Source organism: Sceloporus occidentalis, unplaced genomic scaffold (genome assembly GCF_023333645.1).
Source record: "Sceloporus occidentalis isolate IW3139 unplaced genomic scaffold, rSceOcc1.0.p SCAF_1, whole genome shotgun sequence".
Taxonomy (NCBI): Eukaryota; Metazoa; Chordata; class Lepidosauria; order Squamata; family Phrynosomatidae; genus Sceloporus; species Sceloporus occidentalis.
In genome coordinates this window covers 308,364,540-308,377,700 of record NW_028316981.1, presented here as the reverse complement: position 1 = coordinate 308,377,700, position 13,161 = coordinate 308,364,540, and the positions used below count along the sequence as shown (strand labels likewise).

The window sequence follows — 13,161 nt, the reverse complement described above, 5'->3', positions numbered from 1 at the left end:
CCTTAAATTTAGTATGTTATCATTTTAAATGCATTCCACGGTGTAGGTCTCTGAATGTGTTTGCTCCGAACTGAGTCTCATTGTGTTCAATGGAATTTACTCTGACATACCTAGGTACAGACAGGACTGCAGCCTTGACATCTGTCAATTCTGCCTTAAAAGTGAGACAAAATTGCTCCTCTAACTCTTTGTAAATTCTTCTCTACAAATGTTTTTTTTATTATTTTTTCAGAGTTTTATACATAAAATAGCCGGTATCATATCCCTTCCACAAAACTTATACATTCACATTACGTACAATTCCACCTTTTCCCTCCCACCTCCCCTTTAGACAACAAGAACAAAAAAATCATACATACATGTCCCTCTGACAATTTGTAAAATACATTCTCTGCAAATGTTTTAATGCTAAATATTCCTTCAAACAGTTCTGAATGTGAGATCCAATTTCAACATTTTAATATCCAATTATATTATTAATGGTGTAGTGATCTGAGCATTGGATTAGAACTATGGGAAACCAGGGTTTGAATCCCAGCTTGGCCATGAAAAGCCATTGGGTGACCTTGGGCAAGTCACATACTCTCAGCATCAGAAAAGGCAATGACAAACATCCCCTGAACAAATCATGCAGAGAAAACCCAGTGATAGGTTTGTCTTAAGATCACCATAAGTTGGGAATGACTTGAGGGCAATAAATACAATTGACAGGAAACGAGTTTACAAATATGCCTCAGTTAACAAAATAGGTGTTCTCCTGGACATTACTTCTTTAACAGGAAATTTGGTACCAGAAGTGTAAAGAAGTGGGATAGGTTCCTGCACCACAAAAAAGAAATTCAATATATTTCAGCAAACTATTCATTCAAAATATGCACATGTGAAATGAAACAATTAAGTCAGGTAAGCCATAAATAAACAAACAAACAAACAAACAAACAAACACATTGAGCTTTCTAGAGACCAAGTAAAAGGCTTCTTCCAAAATGCATACAGGGGCCTCATTCACACTATGTTTTTTTTTAATTGAAAAATTTTATTAAATTTAAAAAGAAATGACAAACATAAACAATTACATACAAATTACTCCAACATATCCATTCACACTATGTTTTGAACCGATTTGGAAACCAGTTTAAAAGGAGGTGGTTCATACTTATTCTGGTTTTTCCTGACCCAAGTTTTTGGGGGAGGTGGCACAAATCCCCCTTAACCCAGTTCTTTTGAAACCAAGGCATTTGCCAAGTCTTTTCAAATGAACTGGGTTATTTTTAGGGAGCCGCCAAAGGGAATGCGCTGCTGAACTGTGCTCGGGAGGGAAGGAGGTTCCAGGAGTGAGGAGCAACCAGTGAAAGGGGGCAGATCTGGGCTAGAGAAGGGAAAATCCTTGGCTGGGACAACAGTCCTTGATTCTCAGAATGGAGGGTGCGAATGGGAAGGTAAGAGGAAAGAAGCTCCGATAAATAAGGAGGGGCCAGCCCAAGCAGAGCTTTACAAGTCATCAACAGCAGTTTGTAATGAATATGTAAAGGCAGGGGGAGCCAATGGAGGGATGACAATAAAGGAGAAATATGGTCAAAGCGGTGAGCAGAACTGATGATGCGTGCAGATGAATGCTGGAAAGAAATTAAAGGACGGAGATGAGAAAGAGGAAGCCCCACCAGAAAGAGGTTACAAAAATCCAGTCGTGAGACTACTAAGGCATGGACCAGGTAGTGGAGGCTGAAAGAAATGGTCAAATTTTAGCAATATTATAAAGAAAGAATCTACATGCCTTGGCTGTAGCCTGAATCTGGGGAATACGCGACATTGAGGAATCAAAAATGAAACCAAAACTATGGGCTTCTTGCACAGGTCAAATAGAGATATTGTCAACAATAATAGAAAAGGAATATTGAACAGTAGGCTCCGGTGGAAAAACAAGAAGCTCAGTCTTACACATATTGAGCCTCAAGTTCCGTTGCCACATCCACTGAGAAACAGCTTCAAGACAAGAAGAAACTTGCTGTTTGAGACCTGGAGAAAAATCAGGAGTGGAAACATACAGCTGAGTGTCGTCAACATGAAGATGATAAGAAAAGCCAAAGGAACTAACAAGTTTGCCTAAAGACAGTGTGTAAAGAGAAAACAATAAGGGACCCAAAACAGAGCCCTGTGGAACTCCAACAGACAATGGGACGAGAGACAAAGCCTGACCACCAGTGACCACTGCAAAAGATCTGTCTGACAGATAAGATTTAAACCAGTTAAGAGCAGAGTCCGAGAACCCAAGATCAGAGAGAATACCAACTAAAAGACAGTGATCAGTGATGTCAATGGTTGCAAACAGAACAAGGTGAACAAGAACAGAATAAAGGCCATTAACCTTGGCCTGCAAGAGATCATCCAAGATCTTTGTAAGAGCTGTCTGTAGAGTAATGTAAGCAGAAACCAGACTGAAAAGGATCTAAGATGGAATTAGCCTCAAGAAACTCAAGACGAGAATAAACAACCCGTTCCAAAACTTTAGACAGAAAAGGAAGAAGAGATATAGGACAGTAGCTAGACAGAGGAGTTCCATCACACATGAGGAATTTCTCTTAATTTTGAATGAAAAGAAAATGGGGCCAGAACGCATTCACACGAATTCACTAGTTCAGCGAATTTACGTGAATTTGGATTGTGTTCGAACTGACTTCCCATTGCCCGAAAATAGCTTGCCATTGCCTGAAATTGCGTGTGATCACCTCTCACGCAATAATGTGAAACCCCATGATTGCATTTGGACTGACTTCCCATTGCCTGAAAATAGCTTGTCATTGCCCGAAATTGCATGTGGTAGTCTATCACACAATAACGTTAAACCCCATGATTGCATTCAGATTGCCATTGGATTATACTTCCAATTTCCCTTGTCTGATAAACTCCAGAGAAGAAGGGTTGAGAGAAGGTTTTTCAGAATAGGGGAAACTAAAGTATGTTTAAAAACAGAGGAGAAAGAGCCAGTAGAGAGAGAAAGATTAAAGATGTAGAAAAGTGAAGGCAGAAAGGAAGGAGCCATAGAAATTAGAAGATGAGAAAGAATTGGATCAAGAGAACAAGCTGTGGGTTTGGAAGAGTTCAGCAGCGTAGAGAGTTCATCCAGAGAGCAGGATGAAATGCACAAATTTTTTTTAGTCAAAAGTGATTGAAGATTCGTAGTAGCTGAAGAAACAGGAGGAATAATCTCAGAACAAATAGTAGTAATCTTAGTGATGAAATAAATAGCAAAATCATTAGAAGAAAATAATGAAGAAACAGGAGAAGGAGAAGGTTTTAGCAAAGTGTTAAAAGTGGAGAACAATCACTGCAGGTGCCACTCATTGGTGCAGATCAATGATTTATAATAGTTCTGTTTTGCCATGGACAGGGTTCGCAAAAAGGATGACAAAACAAATTTATAATTAATAAAATCAGCCCACCCCTGGACTTTTTCCACAGATGTTCAGCTATTCTACTTTACTGTTTAGTATCCTAGTTCTTTGATTACTTGGGTTTACCCTTTCTACTTCTTTTACAGTTTTGTGGCCTGCCGTTTCTCTGTACACCCTCTGAAGAAAACCTATACTTTTTTCCAGTAAAAAGATGGTTTGCTGAAAAATTGTCTGGGGAAGGGCATGGTGCCAGAATCAGCATGCAACATGGGCTGCAATGCATAACTATGATGACGGAGCTACACTGCTAACATGACAAGCAACCATGTTACAGAATTGTGACAGTGCACAACATGTGAGATGTTCCAGGGGCTCCGACTGCCTAATAGGGCATGTGCAAGAGGTCCCATTGCACAACAGGGGCTCCCAATGCACAAGGGAACACTGAAAAATGTGGGGGCAGGATTGGCCACAGGCCATCCATGGCTTTCCATTCTTGCCTCTGGATCACCAGTGCCCCATAGCTCTATTGTGGGCTGCTGATGTCCTTGCACTATCATTGTGCAAGGGCAGCCTGTCCTGCAAAGTGCTATACTGTTGTACATCACAACCACTGCACAATGGTCATGCTCCTCACTCTTCTTTTGCAGTGGTCCCAGTGGCACAGCTACACCAATGCTCCCTCCTGGGAATATAACCATTGCTCAATGCCACAACTGCACAATAGTAAACTGGTTTAAAATGCTATAAATTTCCCATAGGAGGCCAACCACAGTTTATAGCTCAGTGATAGTCTAGCTGCTTTGCATTCAGTATATATATATATATATATATATATATATATAATAAATTTTAATCTTGGTTTCTCCTGAATCTAGGAAATTCTGAGAGATTCCCAGGAACTTACCTGGGCCTTCTCAAACTTGTTCAAGTGATCTGAGCGCTTTAGATGGCGCTCCCCTGTGTCTCCTCTTTCACCGTAGATGCTCAAATAAACATTAGCATCAGTCCCAGATCCCCAGATACTCCCAGTTAAGACACGGACTTCATAGGTATTTACTGTGGGGGGAAAAAACAGAACAGGTCAATTGAACATTCTTCTTGTTATTAGGGCTGTCAGATGATATAAGGGACATGGCTCCTGAACCTTTAATAGGTGTATAGCAAAAGGAACAGGTGACACTTGCATGATGGGCAGCACTTCTACACAATTTTTGAAGATGTGAGCCCTTATTTCACCTGGCAAGCTTATTTGCCATCAATATTGTTCCTCTCACCAGGAGATTTGTTCCAGAGAGGATCACACATACTGGGAAACATGGAAAAGGTTCAGGCCCAGGCTCAATGGGGGGTTGTGCTCCTTTATTTTTTGTCTTCTGACGTGTTCTTTTTCTTCTTCCTTTTCTTTGTTTAACCTACTTGTTGGCAGAAGAAGAGGAAGGAGGAGGGGGATATAATAACTTTTTAAATTAGAGGTGGCCACCTATCATGTACAGGTAGACTTCAATTCAGAAATACAGCTTCAGTAAGTTCAGAAAACCTTATTCAGGAAACTAAAGTTGTTCACAGCACAACTATGTTGACAGGACTAAAGCATTTTTGGTTGTGCGACCTATTAAAAGCCATTCAAATGGTTTCACGCAGTTGTACCCCATTCACCTTTGAATCAAAACAATTCTGTTCCCAGGATTGCTCCTTCTTTCACCCTTCATACCAAGCATTCCCATTGTCTTGACCTTGACAGTTCAAAGTACATTTTTCTTCACTCACACCTGCTCATTAGCTGGCCTCAATATAACACAACCCATCATCCAGTAATACAAAGCATATACATAATATATGATCAGTAAGCATGGCAGGACCTAGGATCCTAACATTCCGCACACACCCCAACATTACATCTACCCCTGCTTTCAAAGGTCTGGGGGTCATATACACCATCTCCAGGGCTTCAGAAGACCATACCCACCCCAGGTGTTCAACATTCTTCCATTTTGTTTTCACTTAAAAAGGTCACTGGTTGCCACCTACTCAAGAGGGTAAGACCCAAACCAATGGATTCAGATTACAAGAAAAGAGATTTTATTATTTAAGGTGGATCTTCAGCCCACCATGTCACTGTGAGGCAAGAGGCTATGCTGATGGCAGCAATACTACTGGTAGAGTCTCCCATGTCAGACAAACTTTTGCTGAGGAGCCAGACTAAACATGCCAAACAGCTAGTGGGTGTCAGACATAATGGGAGTGAAACTGGAAGAGGGTCTCTCAAAGACAATGGCAGTGGCACTATAACTAACACTTGTGCAGAAGGAAACACTGGTAAACCACTTCCAAATAACTTTTACCATGAAAATCCTATGATGATACAATTTAAATTTAACAAGAGATAGTGCCAGAAGATGCAACTCCCAAGTTGGAAGGTACTCAATGAACTACTGGAGAAGAGTAGAGGACAAGGATAAGTAGCACTATAGCTAATGACACAAGTGGAGTCAAGATAAAAGGACGTTCAGCTGCTGACATGCTAAGAGATGAAAAGAAATTCTGAAGCTGCACAACACATATTATAGGAACATGAAATATAAGAAACATAACTGGGGAAACTAGACATCGTAAGACAAGAAATGGATTGTATAAACCTTGGAATACTTGGGTTGAGCAAGTTAAAATGGACAAGAATAAGATATTTTGAGTCAGGAAATGAAATTCTAAGCAAAAATGGGGTGGCATTAATAGTGAGGAGACATGTAGCAAAAGGATATAATGCAAAGTCTGAAGGAATCATGTGAATAAGACTTCAGGGAAAATCCATCAATACAACCTTAATCCAAGTTTATGCTCCAACTATGGAAGCAGAAGAAGAAGGATTCTATGCTGGAATCTGGGAAGAAATTGTTCATACTCCCAGACAGAACTTGTTAATCATAGGAAACAGAACAAAAGGATGAAATAGAGCAGAATCAAAAACTGTAGGAAAATTTGACCTAGGATCAAGAAATGAAGCAGGAGAGAGGCTGATTGAATTTTGTAAGACAAACAGCTTGTTCAATGCAAAAACATTCTCCAAGCAACCAAAGAGGAAAATGGTATACATGGATATCATCTGATGGCCAATACAGAAATCAAATAATTGGAAGCAGAAGATGGAGAAGCTCCTTTATCCTTAAAAATAAGACCAGGAGTAGACAGTGGCACACCCCACAAACTGCTGATATCCAAAATCAAAGTAAAGCTAAAGAAGAATAAGAAATCAGCCATGGTGCTACAATACAACCCAAAGAACATCCCTGTAGAATTTAAAGATAATATAAAATTAAATTTGCACTATTAAACCTAATTACATTTCCTGACCCTGATAACTGCCTTTCAACTGAATGAATACCTACAGCAGCTTTTTTCTACCTGATGCCTCAAGCTGAGTTGCACTATAGCTCCCAGAACCACTTACAATCAACAATGCAGACTCAGGCTTCTGGTAGCTGAAGTCAAAAACATCTGATGCACCAAAGTTTCTGCAACCCTGATTTAATAGGAAACATTAAAATCATGTAAATCCAGATTATTCCAGTTTACCTTCGAGTTCAGATCCTTCATCTGGCAACAGCTCCACAACCAGTTCTTTGTCTTCTTCATCACTTGCCAGCCAACGGCAGGGTGTAAAATTATAAACTTCCATCACACTCAGTTCTTCCTCTTGTTTCTCTTCTGCAGGTTTCTTCTTCTTCTTCTTTTTCTTTGTTTCCAACTTCTTAACTGTGACACTGTCTAAGAACCAGCCATCTCCAAAGCCCATCCCATCATGGCCAATTCGGATCTTGTACACCTTCCCAACATCTGCAGCTTCAACCTTCAATACCATTATTCATCATCATTCTTAGAATTTATACAGCATATTTGAATTTTGAAAATACATTCAGCACAGCAGGGGCAAGTGAGAGGTTATGGTGCTGAACTTGGAAAGGTATAAAGAAATTTAAAAATGGCCTCCCTCAAATGCCCTCCAAGACATAGGCTAATTTACTGTCTATTTGGCCCTTTCTAGGCCATTTTAGGCCTAGGAGAGGCCTTTTGTTCCACCTGAAAAATGACCAGCAAGGAGCATTTGCAGGTATTCTGGAGGAAAAGGTTTGGGAGGCCACTTGAGGTCCATTGGACACACTTTCCTTACCCCGATGTACAGTTTCTCAATAATCCTCAGAACAACCTTGTAAGGCAAATGGGAATTTTTAAGTTCATATTTGGTCACTGGGTGAATTTACTTTCTGCTACAAGGAAGTCTTCAAAACCACACCGTTTCTGAAGGTTATTCTCAATTGGGGACTTGTTCTGCATGAAATTCACATATGGTTGATTGGCATAGAACAGAGCATTTTCTGAACAGGAAATGGGATTTTCTGCATGAAAAATGTTTCAATGTAGAAATAATAATTCATGCAGAGAAAATGCTATTTCCTGTGCAGAAATTGTGTTTTATATGCAAACCATCCATATGTGAATTCTTTACAAAACAAATCCCATATTACAGAACTTTTTGCACTGTGAAGATTCTCACCAATCCAGGATTCCTCCCAGGACCTTGCAGGTCATTTTTCAGTTTCAAGGCTTCTTGACACTCAAAAAAATGGTTTTTTTTTACCATTTAAAAAAATATTTTTGAATATTTCCTCCATCCCTGAGCATATCAGGATAAGGCTAGGTAACCTGTGGTTCTCCAAATATTGTTGAATTCCAGTTGTAAACAGGACTGTGGAGTCAAAGTAATGAAGCCAGAGTTGGTACAAACAAACAAAAAATATAATATTTTGACAGTGTGTAAATATATCATTTTATACTTATATTGTATTATTGTTTTCAGGAAAACATTTGTAATTTTGATGGACAGTGTCAAAAAAGCTTCCTGATGAAGTCAGCTATTTTTGAATATTTCACCATAAATCAAGATGGAAAATCTTGTGACACCAGATCCACTTGAAGAACAATGCTGTGATACCAAGAAGGAATCAAGGGGGTCATTCACACTTTTTAAAGCATAATGATGTGAATGACCACACTCATACATTCTGGGTTTGTTATTCACACTAAGAATACGCAGCGATGCACATCTCTGCAAGTTTGTTTGCTCACATGTGCCAGCACTCAAATAAAGATGAAGTCGATGACTCAAATGTGTTTGAAACGTGTTCAAGGCATGAAGAGTTTAATCCTGAATTACCCTGAGTCTGTTTGCATTGATTATTCACACTGCTGCTGATGTGAATCATTTGTTAAAGAAAAAAGCTCAAGGAAAAACCTGGTATCAATTATCCTGGGTTAAGTGAGTTTTTTGGCAGCGGCTCCTGCCCCAAACTGAATTGGGTGCATTCAGGATGCAGGTGAACAACAAAGATTCAACCCAGATTATGTTCAACATCTGAATAGCACCAGAATCAAACAGCAGAAAAATTGAGAAGTTGACATCAAAGGCCATGGCTTCTGGGGAGGGAGCACAGTTCTGTGATGAAGCTAAGGATGTAGCAATCTCTCCAATTTAATTTAATTCAAAACAAACCATCCATGTTCCACATACCTTGAAGGTCTCTGTTGCCCCTCTCTCATAGTTGTTTGATCTGTTCCTCAGAATCAGAAGCTCTGTTTTACCCAGCTCACCATAAATCTGCATGAAAACATTGGCATTGGTGCCTGCGTTCCGTACATCTCCAGTCACTACACACACCTCATAATTTATCACTGTGTTCAGAACAGAAGAAGGAGAGGGAGTGAAGGTTATTGTAGGAAAATTGTTTCACAAAACCCATGAAATTCCTCAAGCAGGGATATAAAATACTACAGTCAGAATTTTTTTTCTTTATCATAAATATTTTATACCATCCTTCAATTACATTCCACGCACACTCAAGTAAAATACTCCTTTATCCTTCTTTACGCAGATCAAACAAAGGAAGCTTCAAATTACAAGAAAGGAGATTTTGACTAAACATTAGGAAGAACCTCTTGTCAGTAACAGTTATTTCACTGGTGAACTGACTGCCTAAGAAAGTGGTGAACTGTCCTTTCATTTGAGGCTTTGAAACAAAGATTCAATGGGCAACTCTCAGAAGTGTTTTAGCTGTAGATTCCTAAACTGGAAAGGGTTTGATTAGATGGCCCTTGGTGTCTCTTCCAAGTCCATGATTCGAGAAAGTACAGGAGGAATAGCTGTGAAGCTATCACTGCTGGCCCTCAAAACTTGCAGCCTGAAGGAGTTGTTTCACTTTGCCCAATGATAGGGCCATCCCTGGCAACAAATCTAAAATCCAGACAACTGGATTGACAGCAGAAGCAAAGGGATGACAGATCAAAGGGAGTTACATGTTTCATGCCCTGAGTGATGGGATATCTTTACAGCAAGAGTGGGTATAGTGTAGCCATGGGCCACATGTTACCCCTACCACAACATTTGTTGCTCCTAGGATCAAAATATTTTTTTTACATTTTTCCAGAATTTATTTTATGTTATGTTTTGACCTTAAATGCCCCAAATACTTTATGGGGAAGTACAAGGGCATTTTGCCACTTTTTTCCCCTTCTTCCCTGGGTTATTTTAGTGCCTTCTGGTCACTTCCTGATTCAAAAAAAGGACTTTCCATGGTGGCCTAAAAATATGAAAAGGCACACTTTGTTTTGGGGGCATTTTGGACCAAATGTTACTATTGGGGATAGTGCAAGTTTTGGTGGTGCAGCTCTCCAAGGTCTCCTAGGGGACTAATGTAGCCCCATAGCTTCTCACAGGTGCCCATTCCTACTTTAGAATGAGAAATGAACAGTGGGGACCCTCAGACATCTTTTGAATAATAGTTCCACGTATCCAGGCATTAATTCCTCCTAGAAGCCACTTCATCACTGGCAGCTGCCACTATTCTTCATTCTTCATCCGTCCATCTCCCAAATTTCTCCAAGCTGTCTTTCCCCTCATCTTCCTCCATTGGCACTGAGCAAATTGGCCCTAGCCTCCTTCTAGGTGGAGATGAAAGTGAGCCTAGGGAGAATCTAAGGAGTCTTTGAAGAAAGAGCAGCCATTAGAATATCCAAGGACATCCTATCAACGATCAATCCTAGATAACAAAGGAAGGCATGCAGAAAAACTGGATTCTTACCAGAGCATCACAACGCCCCCCCCCCCCCCCAAAGAGCACACCCTGGCTGACAAATTATCTAAAGGCACTAAAATTCCTGGAATATTTATTTGTTCACTTTATATTTTGCTTTCTGATCAATGAGTTTCTCCTCCTTCATCCTCACAACAATCCTGTGAGGCAGATTAGCCTGAGAGAAGATGACTGGTTCAGTCCATTTCTACTGCATTTCCTCTTTCCAGTGAATTTCAAGTGGGTTCCTGAACCTAGATCTCCAAAGACCCACTTTACAGCTCTGACTACTGTACTTTTGGGAACTGACTGCAATGAGCTTTTAATGGCATACTGTTCTGTTGGGTTGTTAAAAATATTCTGTCTTTTAATGTATTTTAAATGGATTTAACTCTATATATTGCTTATTTGCCAGAGTGGATTAGAGTTCTCTGTCAGAGAGTAATAAGTACCTTTCCAATCGACATAGGATGCAGCCGTGGCAGTTGAAATTGGATCAAAACACTTTAGCAGTGTGATATAGACACACTCTCTGGTTCGAAGCAAGCAAAACCAAGAGGCCACTCTTTCATGCCACTCCCTGGAAGCACTCACTAAAAACACACTGGAGTCCTTACATTTCTCAATAGGAATGATCTCGCTTGGGTAGACCTCGATCTCTACTTTCCCATCAGCTTCGTTTGTGTCAAGCCACCGGTTGCAGGGGAAGTTGTACAGTTTGCCATGGACAGGGATGATGATCTGAACGCTACCAAGGTGCCAGCCAGCTTGGAGCCCGACATTGTCATGCCCAATTAGAAGCCTTTTGATCTTTGGAAAGCAAAAGGTTGGAAATTAAGTGAATAAAGGAAGAAGCAAAAATCAAACTTAAAGGACTGGTACTAAAACTGAGAGTGAAAGATAAGGTTCAAGCTGTTTCTAAACCAGCAGGTATCTTATTACATTTTCATTCTTTTTTTAATCTTTCTTTTTTTCAGAAAGGGCTCCAACAGTGAAATACAAATATCCCCACTCTCAGGATTACAAGTCATGAAACATAAGGAAGAGTGAATGGAGAGGGGAAAGGAAAAGAAAAAATGTACCAGTTCTTAACATTAAAAAGCAGATGGGAATGGGTCATCTATAAGCATTTCAGCCAGGGCTCTAACCAGAATTAGTTACTTTTCAGGACAGAATTCCTACTGACATTTGCTCCCTGCTAGGCTAGTAGCTGCAATGTTAATGCCAGCCAGTTGAAGTGGCAGTGCCACAGCACACCTAAAAGGGTGACAATATGTCCCTGCCCTTGTAAGCCATGACAGTGATGCAGTGAGGGTAATGTTGTTGTTGGCATTGTTGTTGTTGTTGCTCTAGCAGCTCTTGGTGTAACCTGAATCTGGTTAGAACAGTCTAATCTAATGAACTTTCCATAACTCCTATTCAACTCAATTTTCACAACATTAATAACTGGAAATTCTTTGGCATCAACATTATGCACCTTCCCCATGTTGCCTAACGTCCATCCTGATGAAAAATTCTGGAGAATGGAAATATTTGCTCACTATTTTGAGATGTTTTGTTTTGCCCACATGTGAATTTCAGTTTATAAGGCATGACACAAAACATGAGAAACAATTACTAACTAGGTTTAAACAAAATCAGCCCTGCTATTTTAAAAACATTTTCACCACTCCCAAAGTAGTTTCCACCATTAAGTCAAACCTATCTGTGGATAAACATCGCATTTGAAGTTCTTTCTTACCTTCCCAATGTCCATCATATCAAGAGTAAAGACATCTATCCGGCCACGTTCAAAGTAATTGCCTAAGTCATTGTCCGAAACCAAAAGAAACTCCTTTTTTGTATCTGCTTTTTCACCATACAGCTTGAGCAAAACCCTTGAATCTGAGCTGGCACCGGGGACCTCTCCAGTCTTTATGCTGATGTGATAACCAACATCTATGGAGATATTAACATTTGTACACAAGAAACATAACAACATGCTGCAAAAAAAAACCCCTCTTTCTTTGGGAATGATCAAAGCAGAAGAGAAGGAAAATGAAGAAGTGAGGAAATCACATACAAAGCAGAAAAGATGGACCAAGGCAGCTGCCCTATACACTAGGGACCTGGTTCTCCCAACTTCCAGTTTAATACTCTAGTCATTACATCACATTGGTTCTGACTAGCAATAGCCTAATCTTTCTCTTAAGAAAATTCTGTGCTTACTCTACAATGAGGGTTGGTAAAGTCCCACCTGGGGGACAGACGCAGCCCCATCCCAGTTGTTTTTATGGCCCCCAGTCCTCTGACTTCACAGTATTTACATCTATATTCTTCCTGGTTCTACTATAGTGACAGGAGCCATGCTAACATAGTTGACAGAGAGGAAAATAAATTAACATTTGAAAGAGTTTGAGTAGAGATAATGAGAAAGCTTAGCGGGTGTGGGGAACACTCGACAGGAGAGATACAGCTCAATATAGAAGACCAAATCATACACATATATGGTCAAATTTGGTCCAAAGGGGAAGACCCACTATGGATTGGCAGAAGATAGTGGTTAATATTATGTGGCTTTCATATATATATATATATATATAGAGAGAGAGAGAGAGAGAGAGAGGAACAGCTTGGCTCAAAGCACCACGTGGAAACCAAAGAAA

At 40.0% G+C, this 13,161-nt stretch overlaps 1 protein-coding gene across 1 annotated transcript in view; it reads right to left on the bottom strand.

Moving 5' to 3' along the window:
- The window catches only part of LOC149324215 (lipoxygenase homology domain-containing protein 1-like), a 237,886-nt gene that overhangs the window by 136,303 nt on the left and 88,422 nt on the right, over positions 1–13,161 (bottom strand). Inside the window, exons 16-20 of the mRNA XM_089487726.1 lie at positions 12,258–12,454; positions 11,134–11,326; positions 8,959–9,119; positions 6,966–7,239; positions 4,300–4,451 (exon numbers count right to left, since the gene is read on the bottom strand). Coding sequence (XP_089343852.1) covers positions 4,300–4,451; positions 6,966–7,239; positions 8,959–9,119; positions 11,134–11,326; positions 12,258–12,454 — 977 coding nt within the window. The remainder of the gene's footprint in view (positions 1–4,299; positions 4,452–6,965; positions 7,240–8,958; positions 9,120–11,133; positions 11,327–12,257; positions 12,455–13,161) is intronic.